Here is a 24,257-nt window from a genome sequence, read left to right as displayed (position 1 = left end):
CTCCTCTGCACTCTAAGTCACCAGGATCCTTACTGCTGCAGGCTTGTCCCCTGTGCCCCACTGACAGGAGGTACAGGCAAAAGCGGCTGAGTGTGAGTGGGGAAAGCAACACCTGGAGACCTGAACGCCCCTCACCTTCTGACAAAAGGTTTGGCCCTGCACTGACCAACACCAGAGCCGCTAGCCACATGCGGCCACTGACCACTTGAAGGGTGCACATGTTGAAATGATGTATTGGCTTAAAAAAGATTTTCTTTCAAGTGTCACAAAAAGACTGAAATAACCCCAGGGTTCATGATCTACTCAAAGGCAGGCTTAAAGGATCAGGGGAGCCTTGAAGCTTATACAATTTGGGGAATCCTCTTTAAAGAAAGAAAAACTCATTAGGTACAAGTGAGAGGTCCTGAAGGTTAAGTATCATTAACGTTGTCATAAACCCAATTCTATGTCTTTGGCTTCTGAAACCTGGGACGAGTGTCGCAGCGGCTGCCGGTGTTCACAGGTGATGAAACTCCAGCAGGTGAAACTCCAGCACCAACTTATGTCCAACGTTTCATGTCTCTGTTTTTAGACAAGCGATCATAGAGCCAAAAAACCAATAATACCCTTTCTTCGTAGGTGTTGTGAGGCCGAGGCTGTTACCTTCACCTCCACCCCACACGAACTTAACTTTCACAAGTTACTGAAGCCAAAAGAAGGCGATTCCAGGAGCAATTAAAAATGCTCGCTGACAGGGCTTCCCTGGTGGCGCAGCGGTTGAGAGTCCGCCTGCCGATGCAGGGGACGCGGGTTCGTGCCCCGGTCCGGGAAGATCCCACATGCCGCGGAGCGGCTGGGCCCGTGAGCCATGGCCGCTGAGCCTGCGCGTCCGGAGCCTGTGCTCCGCAACGGGAGACGCCACAGCAGTGAGAGGCAAAATGCTCGCTGACAAGATTATGAGGTGTTAGACCTGGGTCCCTGTGCTCGCGAACGTCAAGGCGCTGTGAGTGCGCTGATAGCAGTGTGGGCCCTCCAGCAGGCGCTCAAGTACATTCCTAGATACTACTGACCTGTGATTTTGTCTTCTGTCAGCAAAATGTAAAGTCCACGAGGGTGAATGCTGTCTCTTCTGTTTACTGTGGTGCCCCTGGTGTCTGGGACAGTTCCCGGCATATAGGAGAAGACTCAAACTTACTGAATGTATGCTTTTTTCAGGGAATTTTCATAAAGATTACATGAGAATTATTCCCGCCCATTTAAAATAGGAGAAGCTAGGATTCGGAGAGGTTGAGGAGTCCTGCCCAGAGAGACACAGCTAAACGGCACAGAGCGAGGCCGCTCCCTGGCAGGTGTGGAGTCAGGGCTGTCCCAGAAGACGGAGGACAGCTGGGATGGAAGGACGCAATCCTCCCTGACCTGGTGGAGCAGGTTCCACAAGCCAGCGGCACTCCTCAGGGGTTTCTCAAAACTTCTCAGAGCCTTAAGAAATAAACCTCTAAAGTCCTCCTCCTCCAAGACAATGTACGCTTGAACTCCCGTTTGTAATTCAGTAATTACTTGGGGCTTCTTGTCCTCCCCTCCTGTCTCATTAACAAACTGTTAGCAAATCCTGCTTCCAAAGCCATCAGAAACAAGCGGAAACACCAGCTGCCCCGAGAACTCCCTGGCCCAGATGGGTATCTTCTCCACCACTTCCTGCATCACAGATCACCTGTCAGGCACTGGTCCTGCACCAAGCACTTCTAGTGTATCTTATGTGTGAAACAACCCTACAAGAAAGGTATTATAGTTACTACCACACAGACAGGACACAGGCTTGGTGAGGTTAAGCAAGGGACATATCAATCGTGACGCTCATCTGAGGCAGAGAAGGGAAAAATCTCCACTGATTGCACTAAAGTTCCACCTCATAGGTATTTTTTCCAGACGTCCACCCCTCAAAAACTGACATGCTCCACTGCCACATATACTTACGCCGCGCCTCTGACTCCGCTCTGAAAACGCAAGGGGAAGAGGCTAGCTCACTTCAACTGCCACAGAAACACCAAAGATAAAACAGCATTCTGCAAAGCAAACCTCCTGTGTGATACAATTCTCCCTCCCCTGTGGGAAATAGGAAGTGAGTAAGAAAGACACGGAGGCGTTATTACTGCGATCAAAATCATTGTGCCAAAAATTCCTAGTTCCACACACAACTAAAAGTACCCGGAGTCTCTCCTCTTTCAGAAAATGTTACCCAAGTAGCATCTGACGCTAAACATTTAATCCCCTAAAAACAGTGATAACACACAAGGGAGGGGGGCGCAGGCAGTGAGCACGGATGTAAACACAGGCCCGAGAACTCGGGCACACACACACAGCAGACCCTTGCTGGATCAGACCCATTTTAAACGGAGGAATATCCAGAGAAACAACTCTGCCCCACGGTGGGGTGGGCGGGCTAAATCATGTTAAATCCTCCATAACGTGGTAGAAACCTTGCTCCAGTTAAGTCTCCAATTACAAAAGCAAGAAAGGCAAGACCGCAACCACAAACCTGTCCATTAACAGGAGCGCAGGGGAGCAGGCCATCACGTCTACGGTAAGCACCCGGGTCTGCATGGCCAGCCACAGAGGCGCTGACCCTCCCCTGGAAACATTCCTGCCCAGCTGGAGCCACAGTCCCAGGAAACACTATGGGCGCCCTTCCGAGCCCTGCTCCACACCGTCTGGAAGACTGAGGCATGCAGGGCGGAGCGGACCAGCTGGAAAGGCAGGCAGTGCGGGTAGGCTCTGACTCCTAACTAATCACAGGGAGGGAGGGTGCGGGGAGTCTGGGAAGCAAAGCTGAGTGACCGGGTTCCTGGGCCCCAGCACAGCTCTGCTCCCGCATCTCAGCACCCTGCCAAGACCCAGAGCCACACCACGCCAGGATAGGCGAACGACCACCGAACCCACGGCCACTGCTGACCGAGAGGCAAGGCAAAATGTATCTGGAACCACTTTGAGCTACTCCTTTGGGCCAGACCCTGCACTTTGTAAAGATGCAACTAAGTATTTAGGTGAGTCACAAACACGGTCACATCAATCTCTGTCCAAATACCTGCATTAGAACCACCACTACGGGATTCTCCCTCCATGACTCCAAGTAGGGTTCAAAAATTTTAAAGGACAAGATCTAACTAACAACTTCAAGGTCTGTGGAACTGATCTATTCTAAATCCACAAGAAGATACTATAGGTTGGCTGGCCCTTGGGGCAAGCATCGTTCAATTATGTGTCAACAATTAGCCCATGGTAATACAATCCTCCAGGCCCCTTGGCCAGGGTCCTCTTTCTAATAATCGGCTCCACCGTCCCTGTAAAAAAAAAAAAAAAATCTGTCGGCGTGTCTGCAACATTTGAAACTACACAAAAAAAAGTCTGACTGGAGACAGTCATTAGATGGACACCTCTGGCAAGAGGAGGCGGTGAGGACCAAAGAGGGAAATTTTACTTCTACATTACAAATATCTGTACTGCTTTTTAAAAAAATCAAACGTTGGCAACTAAAAAGAAAAGACAGACAATCAAATATGGGAGATAAGAGGGCACAAGAGTGGTACCGAGCACGTAGCCTGTGCCAGGCCCTGAGATCAGTGAACAAAACCGACAGAAGTCCTGCCCCAGGGCAGCTGACACTAACGAACATGCTCTAACAATGCGGGGGACCCCAAAGTGGGGTGTCTGGACCAGAGGCAGCATTACCTGGGAGCTGGCTAGAAATACCAATTCTTGAGCCCCATCCAGACCTACTGAATCAGAAACTCTGGGGTAGGGCCCAGCAACCTCTGTTTAACGAGCCCTCCAGGTGGCTCTGATGCTGCTCAAGTTCGAGAAGCACACAGTTCTGGACGATGTTTCTACGCTTAAAATTCCTGCTTTGCTACTTAAAACTTCTGGTCAAATTCCTCACTGCCCAAGGAGTCAAAATGACCTTCCTGGGTCTGGCACATCAGCAGCTCAGGGTGAGCACAGAGTAATCACTGACAAAGTGACCACAACGACAGAGGAGTCAGCCGCCCCCAACACACGGCCCCCTTTCTTCGGCTTCATCTTCGGTCTTTCTCAGGATGCTCTCTTTTCTCCTACACTACAGAAGAAACTACAGCTTCATGTTCCTACATCCTTCCAAATTTTTCCTCAACCTGCAGTATTCATGTTTTATAATTATACCTCAGCAAAAAATTTCCAAAAATACCCATAATTTTAAAACTCACAGAGAAAACTCAGGTCCAGATGGTCTCACTGGTGAATTCTTCCAAACATTTAAGGAAGAAACATACACACTCTTCCAGAGAACAAACCTTTTAATCCCCACACACCCGTTCCCCAAAGCAAATTTATTAGGTCACTCAATGGATACATTTATAGGTATTATTCACCAAGGAAAAAAACAGGACTTTCTGATGCTCCTTCAAGGATCATTTGACATGGAGTGTGTGTGTGCATGCACGTGTGTGTGTACACTTTAAAAAATTCCCATGAAAGCTTTTAATTATTTTTTAAAATTCATATACAGTAAAACTGACTTTTTGGTGTACAGGTCTATGAGTTTTAACACACTGGTCAGTTCATTTAACCACCAGAGAAAATCTTACAGAAATTCTTTGAGAAAACAGAAGGAAGAACATTCCTCAACCCGTTTTATAAGGTCAGCATAATCTTGATACCAAAACTTGTCAAGGACATTATATGAAAGGAAAATTACAGGCTACACTCTTATGAATACAGAAAATTTTTTTAAAAACACAAAATATTAGCAAATCAAATCCAATAACAGATAAAGGATGGTCTATCAAGAACAAGTTGGGATTATTCTAAGAATGCAAAGTTAGCTTACTTAACATTAGAAAAATGTTATTAACCACATAAACAAAATAAAGCAGAAAACACATACAACCATCAATAGATGCAGGAAGAAAGCATTTGATAAATGCAACATATTCATGATTTTTTAAATCATAAAACTAGGAATAAAAGGGAACTTCCTTAATCTGGTAAAAATATTTATTATAAAGTAAGATATCTGATAAAAGGTATCTTACCGCAAAAATCACACTTAATGAGGAAATGGTGAAAGCTTTCCCAGAGACCAGCACCACACAAGGCTTTCTGCCAGCATCACTTCAATTTAGCACTGTATGGGAGTTCCTAGTCATGCAATAAGGCAAGAAAACTAAATAAAAGGTATAAGAATTGGAAAGAAACAAAACTCATCCACAGACAGCATGATTTTCTACAGAGAAAACCCAAAAGAATCCACAGATAAACTATCAGAACAACTGAATTTAGCAAGATCATGGGATTCAAGGTCTACACACAAAAATTAACCCCACTTCCAACTAACGTTTATAAAATGACATTTTAAAAACCATCAAAAAATAACAAATATCCTGGAATAAATTTAATGAAAGAAACACAGGACCTTTACATTAAAAAAAACTATAAAGTACTGTGGAGAAATTTTTAAAAACCTAAATAAATGGAAGGACATACTATATTCAGAGATCAGATGTCTTCATATAGTAAAAAATGACCAACAGATTCAATGTAATCCCAAACAAAACCACAGCAGATTTTTTGTGGTAATTGCCAAATTGATTTTAAAATTTACGTGGAAATGAAAAGGACCTAGAATAACCAAAACAATGTTAAAGAAGAACAAAGTAGGAGGACTTACTCTATAGATATTAAGACTTATTACATAGTAATAGTAATTAAAGGAACATTAGTGAGAGGACAAAGAGATGATGGAACATATACAGTCACCTGATTTATTTCAAAGGCTCAGTGGGATGGACAATCTTTACAATAAATAAACATCAACCACTCACTACCTCACACTATAACAGAAAATTAATTCCGACAGATCATGGATCTAGTTTGTAATGACAAAACAAAGCTTCTAGAAGATAACACAGAATTTCTTAAACAGAACACAAAAGGCACTAACCATAAAAAGAAAAATTCTATAAAGCAGAATTCATGACCATTAAGAACTTTTGTTAGTTAAGAAAACAAAAGTTAAAAACATTAAGAGAATAAAAAGGTAAGCCATGGTGCAGGAGAAGATACTGCACTCCATATGTCCCACAAAGGGCTCTCCTCCTGGATACAGAAAGTATACCTACAAATCAGTCAGACAACCCCAGATAGGCAGGTCACAAAGGAAGGTGCCAAACGGCCAATAGGATATAAAAAAGTACATCAAGTTATTAGTCATCAGAGAAATGTAAATTAAAACCAAATACCCTTACCCTATTATCAGAATGGCAAAAAGAAAAGAAACAGAAAATTGAAAATTGCTAGTCCAAGTATATACTGGTACGACCACACTGGAAAAGCACTTAGCAGTGTCCACTCAAGCAGACCCAGCAATTCCACCTGAGGTATATGTGCACCAGAAGACATTATGATTAGCACTCTCCCCAGTGGTCAAAAGCGGAACAAATCAAACATCCACCCACAGGAGAACATAAAGAGATATATTTGTTCAGCTGAAAACTATACAGAATGAAAGAAAACAAATACTGCTGCCACACAATGACCACCTGGGTGAACCTCAGACAAGGTTGAGCAAAGAAACCCAGATGCAAAAGTATACGCTGGGACCTAGAGACTGTCATACAGAGTGAAGTCAGTCAGAAAGCGAAAAACAAATACTGCATGCTAACACGTATATATGGAATCTAAAAAAAAAAAAATACATGGTTCTAAAGAACCTAGGGGCAGGACAGGGATAAAGATGCAGATGTAGAGAATGGACTTGAGGACACGGGGAGGAGGAAGGGTAAGGTGGGATGAAGTGAGAGCGTGGCATGGACTTATATACACTACCAAATGTAAAACAGCCAGCTAGTGGGAAGCAGCCGCACAGCACAGGGAGATCAGCTCGGTGCTTTGTGACCACCTAGAGGGGTGGGATAGGGAGGGTGGGAGGGAGGGAGATGCAAGAGGGAAGAGATATGGGGATATATGTATATGTTTAGCTGATTCACTTTGTTATAAAGCAGAAACTGACACACCATTGTAAAGCAATTATGCTCCAATAAAGATGTTTTAAAAAAAAAAGTATATGCTGTATGACTCCATTTACCTAACATCCAAAAAAAGCAAAACTCATCCAGGGAGATGGAAGTCAAAACAATGGTTGCCCCTGGGGAGTGAGGTGCTGACCAGGAAGGGGTGTGACTGGGGGCACTGGGGATACTCTCCAGGGCACACAAGAGAGGGCTCACATTGTCCATGTTCAACAAACACTAACAGCTCCAGACGCTCTCCTCTGGAGCCTTCCGGGCTGATGGGCCTCCTTCCTCCCGAGTCCCTCCTCTGCGCCCCCAAGAGCACTTTTACGTTGATTTTACATTGATGTCTGACAGAGAGCTGGGGACTGTATGTTAGTTATGTATGCATCACCTCCCACTACATGGGGAGGGGTCCTTCTTGGTCTTTGTACCCCCAAGGCCTGGCATAAAACCTGCTGGATTGGGCTTCCCTGGTGGCACAGTGGTTGAGAATCTGCCTGCCGATGCAGGGGACACGGGTTGGAGCCCTGGTCTGGGAAGATCCCACATGCCGCGGAGCAACTGGGCCCGTGAGCCACAACTACTGAGCCTGCGCATCTGGAGCTTGCGCTCCGCAACAAGAGAGGCCGCGATAGTGAGAGGCCCGCGCACCGCGATGAAGAGTGGACCCCGCTTGCCACAACTAGAGAAAGCCCTCGCACAGAAACAAAGACCCAATACAGCCATAAATAAATTAATTAATTAAAAAAAAAAACCTGCTGGATTTGCTGCATTAACAGGTAATTCATTAACTAACCCTGAAACGCACTCCCGCCTGTGTGCCTCTCACTGATAAGTCAGAGTGCAAAACAAAACCCACTGTTCTCCTGCGTCACGACCTCCTTGAAATCTCCTTCGAACGCTCCCAACATCTAAATACAGGAAGGAAAAATTAAATAGAGATGCCTTCTCTAACACCAGCTTAGATTTTTACAAGGAGAGAAAGAGAAGGCAGGGTGAAAATGCCTATGTAATGTAGTACAGAACGTTGCTAAGGAAAAAAATACAAATTTATTCTTAATCTCCGACGGAATACTAAAGAGGAGAGGAAAAGCAGAGTTGCTAGTAACAGTCTGTAAGCATCACAGATCATAAGTAGTCTGGGGACCGCAGCGACAAGTTGAGAGAAGGGATGAAATGGCCGTGTTCTTTCAATTTTAGGGAACATAACGAATAAGATCTGCCCTGCGGCGGAAAGAGCAAACACAGGACTCAGCGTCAAGCAGATGTGGCCTCAGATCCCAGCTTCACAACAAGTTGCCTGACTTTGGGTAAGAAATGAACCTCTCAGTTTTCTCAGCGGAGCAGAGGCACCACCACTCAGTTACCTGGTTTATGACTGTTAAGTGTGCTTATCAGTAACACTAAAAGCATTCATTCATTACACAGGGCCAAGCATCTCATCTCATTTCATCTTGACCCGCGTCATACATGTTATTCTTTTCATTCGACAAGTACACATTGAGCACTGATCATGTCCGAAGCTGTGACAAGTTCAGGGAATACAATCGATGACGACCAGAGACACAGGTGCCCATTCCCGACAGGCTTACACGTGACTTTCAAGACGAGGAAATTCAGAGACATAACCTTGCCTAAGGTCACGCAGTAAACCGAAAGGCTTGGATTTGGACTTAAGCCACCAGTATTTTCCCCTGGTGGTTCTCAATCCTGGCTGCAAACTAGAATCACCTAGGGAGCTTTTGCAAAAATCCTATGCCCAGCTCTCACCCCAAACCAATTAAAACTGATCTCTGAGGGCAGGGCCTGGACACTTTTTGTTTGTTTTTTAAGTTTCCCGAACAATTCTATTGTGCTGCAAAGGCTGAGAACTTTGCTCCTTAGCTAATAAATGTTCCCTTCCCATTCTATCTCGTTTCTTTAATTGATGCTTTAATCTACACATACAAATTTAAGATTAACTCCTTTCCAGCAGTTTCCATGAAGAGTGAATTACTTTTAGATTTTGCTTTAAACGATTCCAACAATTCTACTCACTAAAGTAAAACCAAACTGGGAACACCTGCCTTACAATGTAAACTTTTCTAGTATCTTCCAGTCTCCTCTGTTTCCACTGACCAGGCTACCTGGTCAGGTAGCTCTGGAGTTCACCTGGTGTGCCCTCTCCCTCCACTGCAGCATATCCAGGCCATGTCCCCTGGATTTTCTGGAACCCAGCAGATCCCTATCTTTTCTCAAGTGGAAAACGCTTAGCCCAGAGCGTACACAAAGCAGGCCCTGCCCGTGGGCATTAAACAAACCAGTCTCTTACATGCAGCTCCAGGGACAAGAGTCCATACTATGCAAGTGAACAGAACCAAGCCACGTTCTAACGTTCCAGGGCCAGTCAAGAACAGTTGGGCATCAGGGATGACAAAGACCCAGGCCCTGTCCCTGAGAGGCTCACAGTAAGAGCAAGACACAGAACAAAACCAGACTAAGTGAGGCTGCAGGAACAGAGAGCAGCAAGCCAGGAGGAGGCTGCCTCTGCCCTGGCCACGCTGGGAAGGCTTCACAGAAGAGGTATCAGCTATGCTGGGCTGTAAGGCTGTGCAGAAATCGGCCAAGGGGACACAGAGCGGAGGGGAAGAGAGAATCTCAGGTAAAGGCAGGGCAGTGTGAACCAGCAATGCTGGGCTCAGAGCATTCAGTCCCATGAGCCAGAGCAAGGGCCCAGGAGAAGCAGAGGAGGAAACCAAAGGCATCTCTGCATCTGTAGACCGTACGACCTGGAAGGACAAATCCTCCTAAACTTCAATTTACAGGAACCTGAAGCCAGAGCTACGAGCAATTCTAACAGTCCATCAGCTCTCGTTGAGAGTTTCCTCATTCATAAAACAGAGGCTGGACTTTCACTGCAGTAAACTTGCACCAAGGACAGAGGACTCCCAGAGGTTTGCCGTCATCACCTCAGGAGAAGGCAGATCAGAGCTGACTGGGGTCAGGACCGCGGTCAGGAAGCAAGAAGCACTCTGGGAGTCTGTCCCAGGGAATCACCTGAAATGCACCCAATGCACACTGAGGTGCACACAGGTAATTTTATCATCAAAAAGCAGGAACAAAAACTATTTCCTTATTGTTGGATAAGTAAATGATTCACTGGGCGGAATACCATAAAGATAGTAATAACTGTATGAACAATTAATTTTTAATCACGTGAGAAAATGTTTTCTATGAGTAAAAAAGCAGGATGCCAAGCTGTAGAAACAAAACCCATTTTTATGTTTAAAATTCATAGAAAGTCTGTAAGGGGATAACAGTAAAAAGGAAAATTAGTAGTAGGTGTAAAAGTGGAAAGGACAAAAACAGAATGATGAACATAAAAAGCACAAAATTTTCCTACGCTTTTGTTTTTTGGTTTTTTGTTTTTTGCGGTACGCGGGCCTCTCACTGTTGTGGCCTCTGCTGTTGCAGAGCACAGGCTCCGGACGCGCAGGCTCAGCGGCCATGGCTCACGGGCCCAGCTGCTCCGCGGCATGTGGGATCTTCCTGGTCTGGGGCATGAACCCATGTCCCCTGCATCGGCAGGAGGACTCGCAACCACTGAGCCACCAGGGAAGCCCCTTCCTGCGTATTTTTAAACAAAGAGAAGCTTTAAGAGAACATAGGTAAAAAAGGTTTATTGTCAAAAACAAAAACCTCTGAGAAGAACATGCCAGTTTCGCAGACACCCCAGGTGTGGATGCCAAATGTGCAGTCTGAAACCTACTTTGATGGGTGACCTGACAAGGGAGACCAAACTGTTGGGGGGGGGGAGGGTCTTCTCCCAAATTCTAGAACAGTAATATAGCCGAAAAGGAAAATATTTAGATTTTAAAAGTTAAGTACTCCAGATCTCTTTATTACTGTTTTAGACTTACAGTCTGCCCCTCCATCCCTTAAGGTTATTTACTGAACATCCACTCAGCACCTGCACTGGCTAGGTAAAGAGAATGAATAAGACGCAGCCCCTGCCTTCAAGAAGCTCGTGAAGAGGCTGTGGTCGCTGTCGCAAAAGGGGGTCCTGCAGAGGGTGTGGGTGCTGTCTGAGGGCTCTGGAAGGGGGTAGGGTGACCAGAGAAGGCGTCCCAGAGGGGGTGTCACTTAAGCGGAACCCTAAAGGACAACAGGAGTTTGCCAGGCAGAGGGAGCAGAGCGGGCAAAGGTGCAGGGGTAAGACACGGTTGGTTCAGAGAACTCCCTTTTTTTTTTTCTTTGGCTGCGCTGCACGGCATGTGGGATCTTGGTTCCCTGAGCAGGGCTCGAACCCACGCCCCCTGCGTTGGGAGCGCGTTGTCTTACCCACTGTACCGCCAGGGAAGCGCCCAGAGAACACTGAGTAACATTTTGTTGGGTCTGTGGCTGTAGCACAGGGCGGAGCTAGAGGCCTGAGAGGTGGGCAGCGGCTGGATCCAGAATGCCCCTTACAGTCAAGTAGTTTGGAGTTTATGTTGCAGGTGGTGAGAACTACCATGTAAGCAAGAGAATGACACATCATTCAATTCATGGACTCCAGGCATCTAATTCTCATGAAGAAGGGGAATCAAAAAAAATGACCCCAGGGCTTCCCTGGTGGCGCAGTGGTTGAGAGTCTGCCTGCCGATGCAGGGGACACGGGTTCGTGCCCCGGTCCGGGAAGATCCCACATGCTGCGGAGCGGCTGGGCCTGTGAGCCATGGCCACTGAGCCTGCGCGTCCGGAGCCTGTGCTCCGCAACGGGAGAGGCCACAAAAGTGAGAGGCCGCGTACTGGAAAAAAAAAAAAAGAAAAGAAAAATGACCCGAAAAATGGCCAGCGAGGCTCCTAGCTCTTCACCAAACCCATTTTCTCATTACCCCAGGAACTGGTCCCATTTCCCAGCCTTCTTTACAGGTAGGTGTGGCCACGGGACAGCTCCAGACAATAAACTGTGAGTGGAGTGATGTGTACCATGTCAAGTGTGCCTATAGCCCAGAAAACCTCCCACGGCCAGCGCCTTCAGGCTCTTTCCCCTCTTTGGCTTGATGCAAAGGAGCCCAGAGTCCGCAGGTTGCAATCGACAGAGCCACAGACGGAAAGAACAGGGCAGAGTGTGGAAACAAACTTCCACTGTGTCTGCGCCATGATATTTCAAGTTTGTTACAGCAGCTGGCACTCATCTAAGTAAATATCAATACATATTGTGTGTTCTCCTCACAAACTTTGACCACCACTCAATTTCTTCTACTTTAAAAACAACTGCTCTCAAGGGAACTTCTAGAAAGAATGAAACCTGTTCATTCCAGGGTAAAGACTTAGAGTAAATGAACCGTCAGGTGCTAGCGTGAGGGTGCATCAGGAAATATTTTTCCTCATGTGACTGGCCTCCTGCCCCTTCTTCCTCCTCATACTGGGCTCCCTTCCACCTGTGGACAAAAAAATGCTGCCTGCCATTCCAGTAAACAAGGAACGTTGCCCACCATCAAGCCATCAAGCCACTACGGCCAACCCTCTGGTGCGCCCTGAGGGGCTTCAGGATGGAGAAAAACAGGATACTGGCCCTAGATGGTTAAATGCATATCTAAGGAATCATTTCAATCAGCACAGACACTTGTATCTTCCCATACACAGAAAAGCTCTAAAATCATTAACGTGAGATATCTGGGGTTATTTTTGGTGATTTAGCAATAATCTTTTGTGCCTCGCTGCAAGTTTTGCTTTTTTCCCCAGCAAAAAACTCCTATATATCTTGGCTCCTTGCTTATCTCTTTGGAACAGTCCCTCAGAGCTATCTGAGAGGCTGCCTTCCTGGGCTGTAGTCCTCAGTAAAGCCACCAAGTGAAAGATAATTCTCAACTTTTAGGTTGCGCATCTTTTTTCAGTCAACACACCTCTGCAGGACGTGGACCGGGAGGCAGAGCCCATGCCCTCCTGACCTTTTCCCCTGGGCCTCCCCTCCTGGTGGGAAATGTATTTAACCACCCAAATCTGAAACCTAAAGGAAATCAGGACTTAATTCCAAACCCTAATTTTCAAACCCCTACAAACATTTACTATTCCCTGTAATGCCGTACACAGAGCCTGGATTCTAAAAGGCCTCTGGCTGCAAGCAAAGGAGAATTAACAGGAAAACTGGATGCTTGTGGGGCCCAAAACGGCTATTAGGCAAGTCTGCCTGACTCATCATTGTTCCATGTACAGAGCCTTACAGGAATCCTGAGACAAACCACAACTATTCACAACAAAGAATCAGCAAAACTGGAATTGAAACAACTCTCGGTTACACACCCAGTTCCCCTCACATAAACAGGAACTAGCTGATTTGATGTGGCAATCCAGTAGGATGTGTACCACGAAAAACGCAGAAGGCTCAGATGAGTTTAATGTTAGCTATATCAAGTACCCAGTGTTCTACGAACAAATACATAATCATTTTAGAATAGGCACTACTCGAGGTAGAAAACAGAATAAGGCAGTTTTCATTGTTGTACCACTCCACTCACATTCTTTACGTAGAACAGATTTTACACCCACCTGGGCAAAGGGAAGTTAATGTATGAGTAGAAAGTAGCTGATGGCTGAAGAACTGCTTTGCAGGAATGCGTTTTGCCTGTGGGTTTCTCACAATCCCACAAACTCCTATACCCCCCGCCAAAGTGTCCTGCATTTCACAGTGAATCACCCCTCCCAGGCTGACCATAACGTCAAACTTCCACAAAGACGCAGTGTATGATTTCCCGATAGCGCCAGCACACTGTTGCATAAACTCAGGAAGCCAGATGAACCTTGCAAAGAACAAATACATTCTCCTCACCCCCACTCCCCCAAACTACCCTGCTTATGGCTGTGAAATTTCTAAGGACATGAACACCTTCCAGAAGCCAGGGCAGAAACGCGGCAGAGAAATCAGCGCAGCCTGTGAGGTTTACCAGAAACATACATGGTCTGGCTACTGAATAGGACACATATGCGCAGGCTGAGGACATTCTCTCTTGGTTCTGTTCAGGCCGCTCCTGAATTTACCGACTCCAGCACTCTGCAGCGAGAAGTCCCTGCCCTTCCCCCCTGGGGCTAACCGGCATTTCAATGTCAGCACCCAACAATAAGTGGCAGAACTTAAAAGGTTTCTTTCCTCAGATACCGACAAGTTTCCTAACCCACAAACGCGAAGGAAACAGATCATCAAACCCAGCTGGGATCTCCCAGAATATCTTCCTGTTCCCTTAAGTTCCACACCTAACAGAGAACTGGTGAGACCACACAAAACCAACCAATGGCCTGATTTTAATCAAGTCCATCAGTAACCTGAAAGAAATCCATTGTGTTCACCCTTCAGGGCTGACTGGATCCATTGTCTCTGTTTTCCCTTTCCTGCTGCTCATCTCCTGGGCACACTGGCACTTACTTACTAGCATTCATTCATTCACTCAACCAAGAAGCAGGGAAGAGACCCCTAATAAATTCTAGAGAGGGTGCAGTAGTGCCACCGTGCCAAGTGCTTTATTATATGCATTGCCTCCTTATCGCCACTTCAGAGATAAGGGAACCAAGGTTCAGGAAAATGAAGCAACCTGCCCGCCACCCAGCCAGAAGGGCAGAACATCTTTGGCTCTACAACTGCATGCTCTGAATCCCCACTGAGTTCACTGGAGGCACAACAGACACCTTCAGGACATACCTCTGAGGGGGCAGGCTCCTCCCCATCTACTCTTTTTTTTTTTTTAATACTTATTTATTTTATTTACTTATTTTCTTTAGTTTTTTGGCGGCATCGGGTCTTAGTTGCAGCATGCAGGATCTTTTGTTGCGGCGCACAGGCCCCTCGCTAGTTGTGGCACACGGGCTCCAGAGCGCATGGGCTCTGTAGTTTGCGGCACACGGGCTTAACTGCCCCGCGGCACATGGCACCCGACCAGAGATCGAACCCGCGTCCCCCGCATTGGAAGGCGGATTCTTTACCACTGGACCAGCAGGGAAGTCCTCCCCCTGTCCACTCTCAAGTATCTGGGGATATTGAAACCTGCACTAGAGCTCACAGGCAGCGTCCAACAGGGCCTCCGGGCAGATCCTCAACACCCTGCAAGCGGCTCTCGCCCCCCACCCCTCTGTTCCAGAGGAGGAAGCAGGCCACCCTGTCTGTTTCCTCCCTCTCTCTAGGGGTCCCGTGGATGGTTCTTTCTACAGGCTTCCCTTGGCTTCATACACTTCGTTACTGATTCGCTTGTTTCACAACCACCATGTGCTGCTTTTACACATGAAAACAAAGGTGAAAAATCAAGTCACAGATTGTCATCTGGACGATCTAGACCAGCGCTGGACAACAGAACATCCCACAATGACAGGAATGTATAAATCTGAGCTGTCTCATGGGACAGACCCTGGCCACGTGTGGCTACTGAGCCTGGAATGTGGCCAGCGTTACTGAGGAACCAAAGTTCCCATTTAAATTCAAACAGCTACGTGTGGCCAGTGGCTAACATGCTGGACAGCTCAGGTCTGGACTCCAGCAGAAGCACCAACTGTGTCCCAACGTAAGGACCCAAACAACGAAGCAGGGTGCCTCTGCTGAAGCATGCACAAGCTGCCGGGGAACCAGGGACATGGACCCACTGGTTTGCTTCTCAGGGAGATGGGTACAGACCAGTGGAGCCCGTAAGACACACACATCAGAGAAAAAAGGCAAGTCCCCACCAACCTCAGCACCTCTGTACCTGCCGTGTCCTTCAACCAGAACACTCTTGTTCATCTCACTCGGATCTCTGCTCAGATGTCACCTGCTCAGTGATGCCCTCCCTGACCTCCCTATTTAAAACGGAACCTCCCGCAGCCTGACCCTACACCATCCCTCATCCCTCTCCCAAAACGGTGCTTTTGATCTCTCCCCAGCAGTTAAAGCCTGACATGGACCATCTCCTGCAACCCTGTGGCCACAGTAGACTGTAAGTGCCACTTGGTACTTTTACTGGGGGAGGGGTTGTCGGCTGCTGCATCCCCAGCACCAGGTCCTGGGTGGCTATTCACTGAGGAAATGAACGACATCTGAATTCAACTATCAGACAAGCATCTACTGAGTTCTAACTAGATGCCAGCTTGGGATGAGTGAGATGTAGTCCCTCGGGCTCCCAGGCCGGGGGAGGGGGGGGAACCCATTGGATGACATGGCAGCTGCCATAGCAACGGCACGAGCTGCGAGCCCTCCACCCTTCCCCGGGAACCTTCGGTAGAGTCTTCTCGTTTAAAGTGTGCGCAGCAGTGAGGGGCAGAAAGGGAACCTACTCCAGGAGGGGTCGGCAAGCCTGTGGGAGGAAAGCAGGGGCTGCACGCAGGTAAGACGCTGATTCAAGACGGCTCCTCCCGCTGGATCAACTGCCTGGCCCAACTCTGCATTTCACACGTGGGAACGCAGCACCTGCAAAGCGACTTGCCACGGGTGCAGAGGGGGTAGGCGGCAGAGCTCTGAGGAAGAGGCCACCACCCGACGTCTCGGAGGGCTTCAATCAGGTTCCCACTGCCCCTTCCCACACGTCACTCCAGCTGAGCCCACGCCCCACCCCACCCCGGGAGAGGGTAGCCGCTAGTGTGTCACTGCACGTCCAGGCCTTTACTTGTGCAGTCCCCATGCTGCCCTCGAGTGGGCTCCAGCCCCGACAGACATTCTGAGAAGTGCTATTGCGGGGCGAAGGGGGGCACCCACGGACCTGGAACGGCCAGGAGATGGGGCCCACCAGGCGGAGGGCAGCCAAAGCCCCAGCACCGGGCAGCTGCGATGACGCACACAAGCTCCCCGGCCCCCAATATCTTCCGTGAGCCCCCCTCTTGTGTGAACACGGGCTCCTCGGGGCACACAGAAGGCCCGTGAGGCTGGTCCCCACGTGGAGGCTGGACCGGCCCCTGCTGACACTGGCTAAGCATCTACAGGCATGCTTCAGGGTGCAGATCCTCAGAGGAGCATGGAGAAGGCGTCCCTGAGTGAGCAGGCCTGGGCCTGGACAGGGGGGCCAGAGGAACATCAACACAAAGGCACGGGCAGCCAGCGGGAGGGAGGGTGGAGTCCCCTGCAGACCAAGGACTGAAGAAGACAGAGGGACACCTCGCGTCCAGCCCGACAACGGTCACGTTCCTCGCAGACCTTTCTTTGTGGCATTTCTTTCCCCTCTTGCTATCCTGGCCTGGGCGGCCACTCCAGGGCACAAAGCCGCAGAGCAGGGCACCATTGTCCCATGCAGCTCCTTAGCAGTGGGGCCTGCAGTGAGCCCCGGGGAAGGGGGAGCCACACGGCCCATTCAGTGCTATTTCCCACGGTTCTCCCCCGGCCCCAAACACGGGACCCCGCACCCCACACCAACGTCTCCCTGAGGATGGGGTGCTGTTCACAAATGGGGGTCTTCTTATACCCATGGCCAGCCCACCAGAGCAGTGCCGATCATAACCCTGGGACAGAAGCGCTGCCTCCCTCTCCCTCCCCAGCACGCGACAGGAGTGGGACGAAGGCACTTCGCTGCCTTTCTTCAGCCTTCCCTGACCAGTCATCAGACAGAGCTCTAACGGTGTGGCGGCCCAGAGCAGAGCAGACAGACTGGGGCTGCGGAGGAGGCGGGCTGAGCCCCTCCAAGCCCCACTGCCAACTAGCCGTGTGACCCTAAGCCCGTTTGCTCACGAGGTGAAGACACCCCACCAACCTCGAGCCTTGCGTCTTTCCAACTGGCTCCTCTGATTTCCCCACCCACCGGAGTCTCTGCTGAGCCTTCCACCTTTCACCGACCCTCACCTCCCAGACACCCCCTACCCCTGGCTCAGCTCCAAGGCCAGGTCACACTCTTACACATACCCTCGGCTCCCCTGCCTGCCTCTCACTTCACTGGACCCACTCAACGAAACTACGCCCCTGCCCCACGTGCGTACCCGTGCAGGGAACCCACAGGAGAAGAGGCACAGCTGCCTGGTCTCCAGCCATGGGCCAGGCCCCTGACGCCCCCGCAGTCACGCTGCCCTGCCCTTTACTCTCCCAGCCACCTGGATGGTGTTCACACCTCTTCCCTGCTCCTCCATCGCCACCCTCGCTGTCAGCTGAGGATCTTGCTTCCTACTTCACCGAGAAAATGATGCAACAGAAAGAGAATTCCACTGACAACAGCAAATGCTGGCGAGAACGTGGAGCAACAGTAACTCTCGCTCACTGCTGGTGAGAACGCAGAATGGTGCAGCCACGTCGGAAGGCAGTGTGGCAGTCCCTTCCAAAACTAAACGTACCCTTACCATTCCATCCAGCAATCAGGCTTCCTTGGTATTCACCCAAAGGAGCTGAAAACTTACTTCCACACAAAACCCCCCACACGCATGCTTACAGCAGCTTTACTGGGAATTGCCAAAACTTGGAAGCAACCAGTATGTCCTTCAGTAGGTGAAGGGATAAATAAACCGTGGTCCATCCAGACAGTGACTGTCACTAGGCACTAAAATGAGATGAGCCAGCAAGGCACTGAAAGCCATGGAGGAACCTTAAACGCATATCACTAAGTGAAAGAAGCCAATCTGAAAAAGCTGCGTACTGTATGATCCTGACGATGGAAAAGATAAAACTATGGAGGCAGTAAAAAAAGCAGGCACCGGGGGTTAGTGGAGAGGGAGGGATGACGAGACAGAGCAAACAGATTTTTAGGGCTGTGCAGCTACTCTGTCTGATCCTATAATGGTGGATATATGTCATGACACATCGGTCCAAACCCACAGAACGTACACCACCAAGAGTGAACCCTCGGGGCTTCCCTGGTGGCGCAGTGGTTGAGAGTCCGCCTGCCGATGCAGGGGACACGGGTTCGTGCCCCAGTCCGGGAAGATCCCATATGCCACGGAGCGGCTGGGCCCGTGAGCCATGGCCGCTGAGCCTGCGCCTCCGGAGCCTGTGCTCCGCAACGGGAGAGGCCACAACAGTGAGAGGCCCGCGTACCGGTGAACCCTCACGTAAACTATGGACTTTGGGTGATAACGATGTATCTATCGGGTTGGCCAAAAAGTTTATTCGGGTTTTTCCATAAAATGTTATGGAAAAACCAGAACGAGCTTTTTCGCCAACCCAGTATCAATGCAGGCTCATTGACTGCAACAAAGGTACCACTCTGGCAGGGATGCTGACAGTGGGGGTCTGCGCAGGTCCCGGGGGAGGAGGTATATGGGAACTCTGCTTCATGCTGCAGTGCACCTAAAACTGCTCTAAAAAATAAAAGTCTACCTTTTAAAAAGCAAATATGTTGATTAAAATCTATATTCACACACACACACACACACACAAAACAATGAAGCAGCATTCAAAACAATAAAGTAGTCTCTATGCACTGAAAAAGAGAGGGCTTCCAGTCTCCTGTGGCCACGTCTGGCCTCCAGCATCTGTGCCCACACACTCTGCTCCGCCGCCTGTCTATCCAGATGATGCCACCCGGCGGAGATGAAGCCAATTTCTCTGTCTGAGCCCTAGATCCCACCCCAGCGGAGGCAACTCACGGACAAGGCTCCAGAATTCTCTACTCTCTCTGATATGTTCAACTTCTACTCTTTTACTTCACAGTAAACAAAAACAGTAACAAAAACAAAAACAAAAGGATTCCTCCAATCTTAAAAAAGAAGCAAGCTCACACCACTTCTTCCTCCAGCTATCACCCCCTTTCTTTGCCCCCGATGCCGCTAACCCACCAAAAGAACTGTCTGTGCTCGCTGCTTCCAGCTTCCCTCCTCCCATTCCCTTAACTTTGCTCCAGTTATGCTTGGCCCTGCATGGCTCCACTAGAACAGCTCTGGCCAAGGTCCCTTGGCTAAAGTCACTTGTCTGTCCTCATCTCCCCTGACCCTCGAGCACCCTCGGCCCAGCCGATCACACCCCACCCCTGACGCCCCGTCTGGTCTGCGCCTCCCGCGGGGTTCCTCCTCTCCGCAGGCCTCTCAGCGCTCCGTGCTCGTTCCTCTTGGTGACCTCACCTTGTCCCAAACCCCCTACAGTGCCAACAACTCCAAACTCGCATCCCTGCTCAGATCCAGCTCCCCAGGTCCAGACTCCTCCGTCACCACCTACAGCAGCCTCCAGGCCCGCACGGGGCCTGGTCCCACTGACCTCAGCCCCCTCCTCACTGCTCGGCCTCTTCGCTCACCGGCCTGAGGCGCTCCTCCCCAGGCATCTGCTCTGTGAACTTCCTTACCTGCTTCAAGCCTTTGCTTAAACCTCTCCTCTTCATTCACCCGATGGGCGCTGCTTCGGTGGGAAACCCTGACCTGCCTTCTCCAGTCCCCCTGCGCCTCTTACCACCTCTACTCTCTCATTTTCCTCCCAGCACTCATCACTGCCTGCTTCACTTATATATTAATGGTGATTATTATCTGCCTCCCCCCACTAGAATGTAAGCTCTCCGAGGACAAAGGTCTTTCTTTGGCCCACAGATCAATCCCAAGCACCTAGAACAGTGCCTTGGCATATGGTGGCTGCTCAGTAAATATTTCTGGAAAGAACGTATGATGAGAAACATACTTCAGGACCTAGCTCAAGGCTTGGTACACTGCAGGCACTCAATAAATAAATTACTATGGCTGCGACTTGCTGCCAGAAGAAAACAAACAAAGCCTAGCAAAGCACAGGGAGGCAACGCACCCTCAACAAACCCAGCTGTTCCTTCTGAGCACAGCTGTATCGCCGACAGAAGGGCTCTCCAACAGTGCCTGCGGCGGCACCCAACCTCCCCCAAGTGTCCAGCACAGACGGCCGGCCTCCTGGGGTTCCCGTCACATGTCGGCAGAGGGCCGCTATCTGCTGCATCTTCTCCGAACTCAAAGGACAACCTCAAACTGACCCTCGCCTGGAGTGAGAGAAACATCTCTAGTCAAGGTCACCGATGACCTCCCAGGTGCCTAAACACCAGTTGGTGAGAACTGAGCTGGGCAAACAGGGGTCAGAAAAGAAGTGCAGGCATTCCGTAATCAAGGGGGCTGAGCTACTGAAAATCCATCTGGTACAAGAATTCACATCAGAGGCGCTGAAAACCCTGGGGTGCGGGTTTCAAAACAGGGTCAGAAGCCCCAGGGTCAACGTGTGCCTGTGAAAACAAGGCACACAGAAAGGGCAACACTCGGAAAACGGAGACGCCTCACAGACCTTTCGTTAGGGACGTCGGAACCACCCTAGCAGGGTCCTTGCCTGCTAGAGCCCCCCTGCTCCTCCGCGCTCAAGGCCAAGGCGGCGCCTGGCACTGGCACTGACCCTGCTCTGCCGCAGCCCCCCACACCCCCGCCCGCGAGCCAGCAAGCCTCGGAGCTGACCCCAGCCCTGAGGAAGTGCCACGGCCCTGCCCCCCGCCATCCACCCGGCTTAGTCTCTGCTCCTCCACTCCTCCGGCCTGCAGAGTCTCCACCTCCTCTCCTCCTGCCCTCCCTGCCCAAGTCCCCCCTCAAGGGGCAGGGCGGTGTCTTCTGTAGAAAGAGCAGGGACTTCGGAGTTGGACAAGTGAAAGGTCACAATCCCTACTCGAAGGGCTGTGAAACAAACGCCTGAGGGAGAGTGAAGTGCCTGGTGTGTGCTCAGAACAGGGTCCCCCAAGGGGAGCCCCTCCGATAACCAGGTTCAACCCTCTCTTGTCAAGGCAGTCACCAGCTCCTGGGCAGACCTGCATCTTACTGTGTGTGGCTCTTAACGTGCTCTGAGTGCTTTGAGCCTGAATGTGGGTCCTAAAGGCCCCGCCGAATATGAGCTCCTGCCCACCTTTCCATCTCCTCTCCCACCTCTGCTCTCCATCCTGAGCACCTCCTGCTATGGGGCTTTCCCAGAAATGCTGGGCTTTTCCCTGCTCCTGTGACGTTGACAAAGAAACACTGTCTCAACCTTGTGCACACGGAAGACACTTTCGAAGGCCTGCTGGCGTGTCAGCCCTGTATTTCTTTCTGGACCTCCCCAGGGCATTTGCTGCTGTGCTCGTATCTCTTTCCAAACCCTCATCACACGGCACAGTATAGGGATTTGCACAGCCGCCTCCAGCTGTGTCTGCCCATCTTCGTATCTTCTTGCCTGGCGCTTGAGCTCGACACCTTGATCAGGTCCCTCCTTTCATTTTCACAACTCAGAGGAGGACACCCTCAGCTCATTTTGCAGACAAGGACACTAAGCCCCAGAGAGGCTGAGTGGATGGCTTACCCAAGACCACACGCCAGCAAACAGGGAGATCAAGAGAACACCAACCAGCGTTCCATCCAGGTATCACAGCGGTGCATGTGTGTACATATACACACACCCCAGCAGCTCAGATATACAGCAGGTGTTTTCTGTATGTCACTAAAGCCAGGTCAAAGTCACCAAGAATATTGGCAAGCACATTTTACAGAAAATTCACAGTTACAATGTTATACCTCAATTCACTGATGCTAATTCTAAAATGGTCAAAGCAGTAGAAAACTACAGTCAGGCAAAAAAAAAAATAAACAAATAAATAAATTAGACATTAATATGCCTGCCATGTGCTGGGTGCTTCCCATCCATGTACATTTATTTCCTCCCCATTTAATCCTTTGAAGCATGAACTTATTTCTGTTTTCCAGAAAAGAAACCTAAGTTCAGAGTCCCAAACCCCCTATCATCTTTGCATCCCTTGCTAGCTACTTAACCACCTCTTGCCTCAGTTTCCTCACCTATAAATGAGAATTATTACGGTACTTACCTGCATCCATCAGCTTTCAGTGCAGCATACAGAACCCACTCTAGGAATTTTAAGCAGAAAGGGATTTAACTCAAGGAATTAGATGATTTCAAAATCGTTGTAAGGGCTGAGGTAGGCGCCTCTAAACTGGGCCCCCAGGAACGGCTCCCTGAACAACACAGAACTGACGCACCAGGGGAGCTGCCACATCTGAACTGCCACTGGAATGGAATGCAACAGGATCAGGAAGCCACCACAACTCCTCTCAACCCTGGGATGCAGAACGCAGCCACCTCCTGCACCGCAGCTGCCTCTACACATTCGGGAAAGGGACACAGGGAGGATGCTGCAGGGAAGCCTCACATCTCTATGACATCACTAAACAGCAGAAAACAGCCAAAAGGGGAAGAAACATGGTCTCCGCCTGACTTCGGCCTCAAATCTTTCACAAACGGGACCTAATTCATGCCTAGTACCCTGGCTGCAAGCATCTCTGGGAAACACACATTTTTAACTCTCTGGCTCCACAGTGCAGGAAAGGCCCCTAGAAGGATGAACAAGCCAGCCCATCGAATCTAACACACGGCACTCCCTCGTGTGGCAGTTGAAGATTAAACAAGGTGACCCCTCAGAAATGCTGAGAATGGCACCCGGCAGGCACTGGACATCGTCTGTTACTCCCTGTGCCAAGGGCTCTGGCTGTCACGTGTCTCTGAAGTGCGTCCACCCTGTTGGTAAGCTAACTCACCTCCCTAAAAAGAAAGCAGGGGGCAGATCCGTTCCTTAGCACTGCTCATGTCGCTTTTCAAATGGTCAAATCCCAAATGCCTAGATCAGTACAGGAACTAAAATTTTAGTTGAGCACTTTCCCACTGAGTCAAAGTGCCCATCTAAAGATTTATTTTTCTTAAGCCAGTGGTTTCAAGTTTTTTCACACTCCCTTTTTAAAAAAGTGAAATCTTATGCGAAACCCAACAAAAGCCGAGAGCAGGGCCAGGAATCCAACCTGCTCATACTGGGTATGTGCTCTGCCCAGAGCTTCACCTGGAGGATGTGGTTTAACCTCCACATCAACTCTTCACAAGAGGCACAATTAACCCCCTGTCACCCAGTACACCCTGGGGACTACAGAGGTTATTAAGGAAGTTTCTCGAGGTCACACAGGTCAAAAATGGCAGAGCTGAGGTTCAAACCTGGGTCTGAGCAGCTCCGGCTCTGAACCACCAACTCCTCTGTCTCTATCTTTGAATTACAACTCAGTGCCAGGGCGAACCAGACACAGACTGTGCCCACAAGGACCTCTCAGCCAGGTCGGGAAGCGGACCGGAAAAATGCTTCATTACACTCCTTTAAACACACCCAGGGGCTCCACAGCTCCCAGCCGTCCACAAGCTGTTCCCTCTGCCCCACGTCTTCGCTTGGCGAGCTCCTTCTCACCCTTCAGATGCAGTTCAAGCATCGCTTCTCAGCAAAGGATACTCAGGTCATCTCTTCTGAGAGCTTAATAAAGGGCTGCACAAAAGAAGGTGTAAGTGGTCAAAGCTAATTACTACCTTCCAGCCTGGAGCAGGTGAGTAGCCTTAAACCCCGG

At 49.5% G+C, this 24,257-nt stretch overlaps 1 protein-coding gene across 10 annotated transcripts in view; it reads right to left on the bottom strand.

Moving 5' to 3' along the window:
* The window catches only part of TBC1D14 (TBC1 domain family member 14), a 102,958-nt gene that overhangs the window by 63,634 nt on the left and 15,067 nt on the right, over positions 1 to 24,257 (bottom strand). The window contains exon 1 of one of the 10 annotated variants that reach the window (XM_024745201.1): positions 2,516 to 2,565. The exons of the other annotated variants lie outside the window; for them this stretch is intronic. Coding sequence (XP_024600969.1) covers positions 2,516 to 2,550 — 35 coding nt within the window. The 5' untranslated portion in view covers positions 2,551 to 2,565. Of the gene's footprint in view, positions 1 to 2,515; positions 2,566 to 24,257 lie in introns of those variants that run through there. 10 annotated transcript variants of the gene reach the window in all.

This window comes from Neophocaena asiaeorientalis, unplaced genomic scaffold (assembly GCF_003031525.2).
Source record: "Neophocaena asiaeorientalis asiaeorientalis breed wild unplaced genomic scaffold, Neophocaena_asiaeorientalis_V1.1 scaffold65, whole genome shotgun sequence".
NCBI lineage: Eukaryota > Metazoa > Chordata > Mammalia > Artiodactyla > Phocoenidae > Neophocaena > Neophocaena asiaeorientalis.
This window is presented reverse-complemented; position numbering and strand designations above follow the sequence as displayed.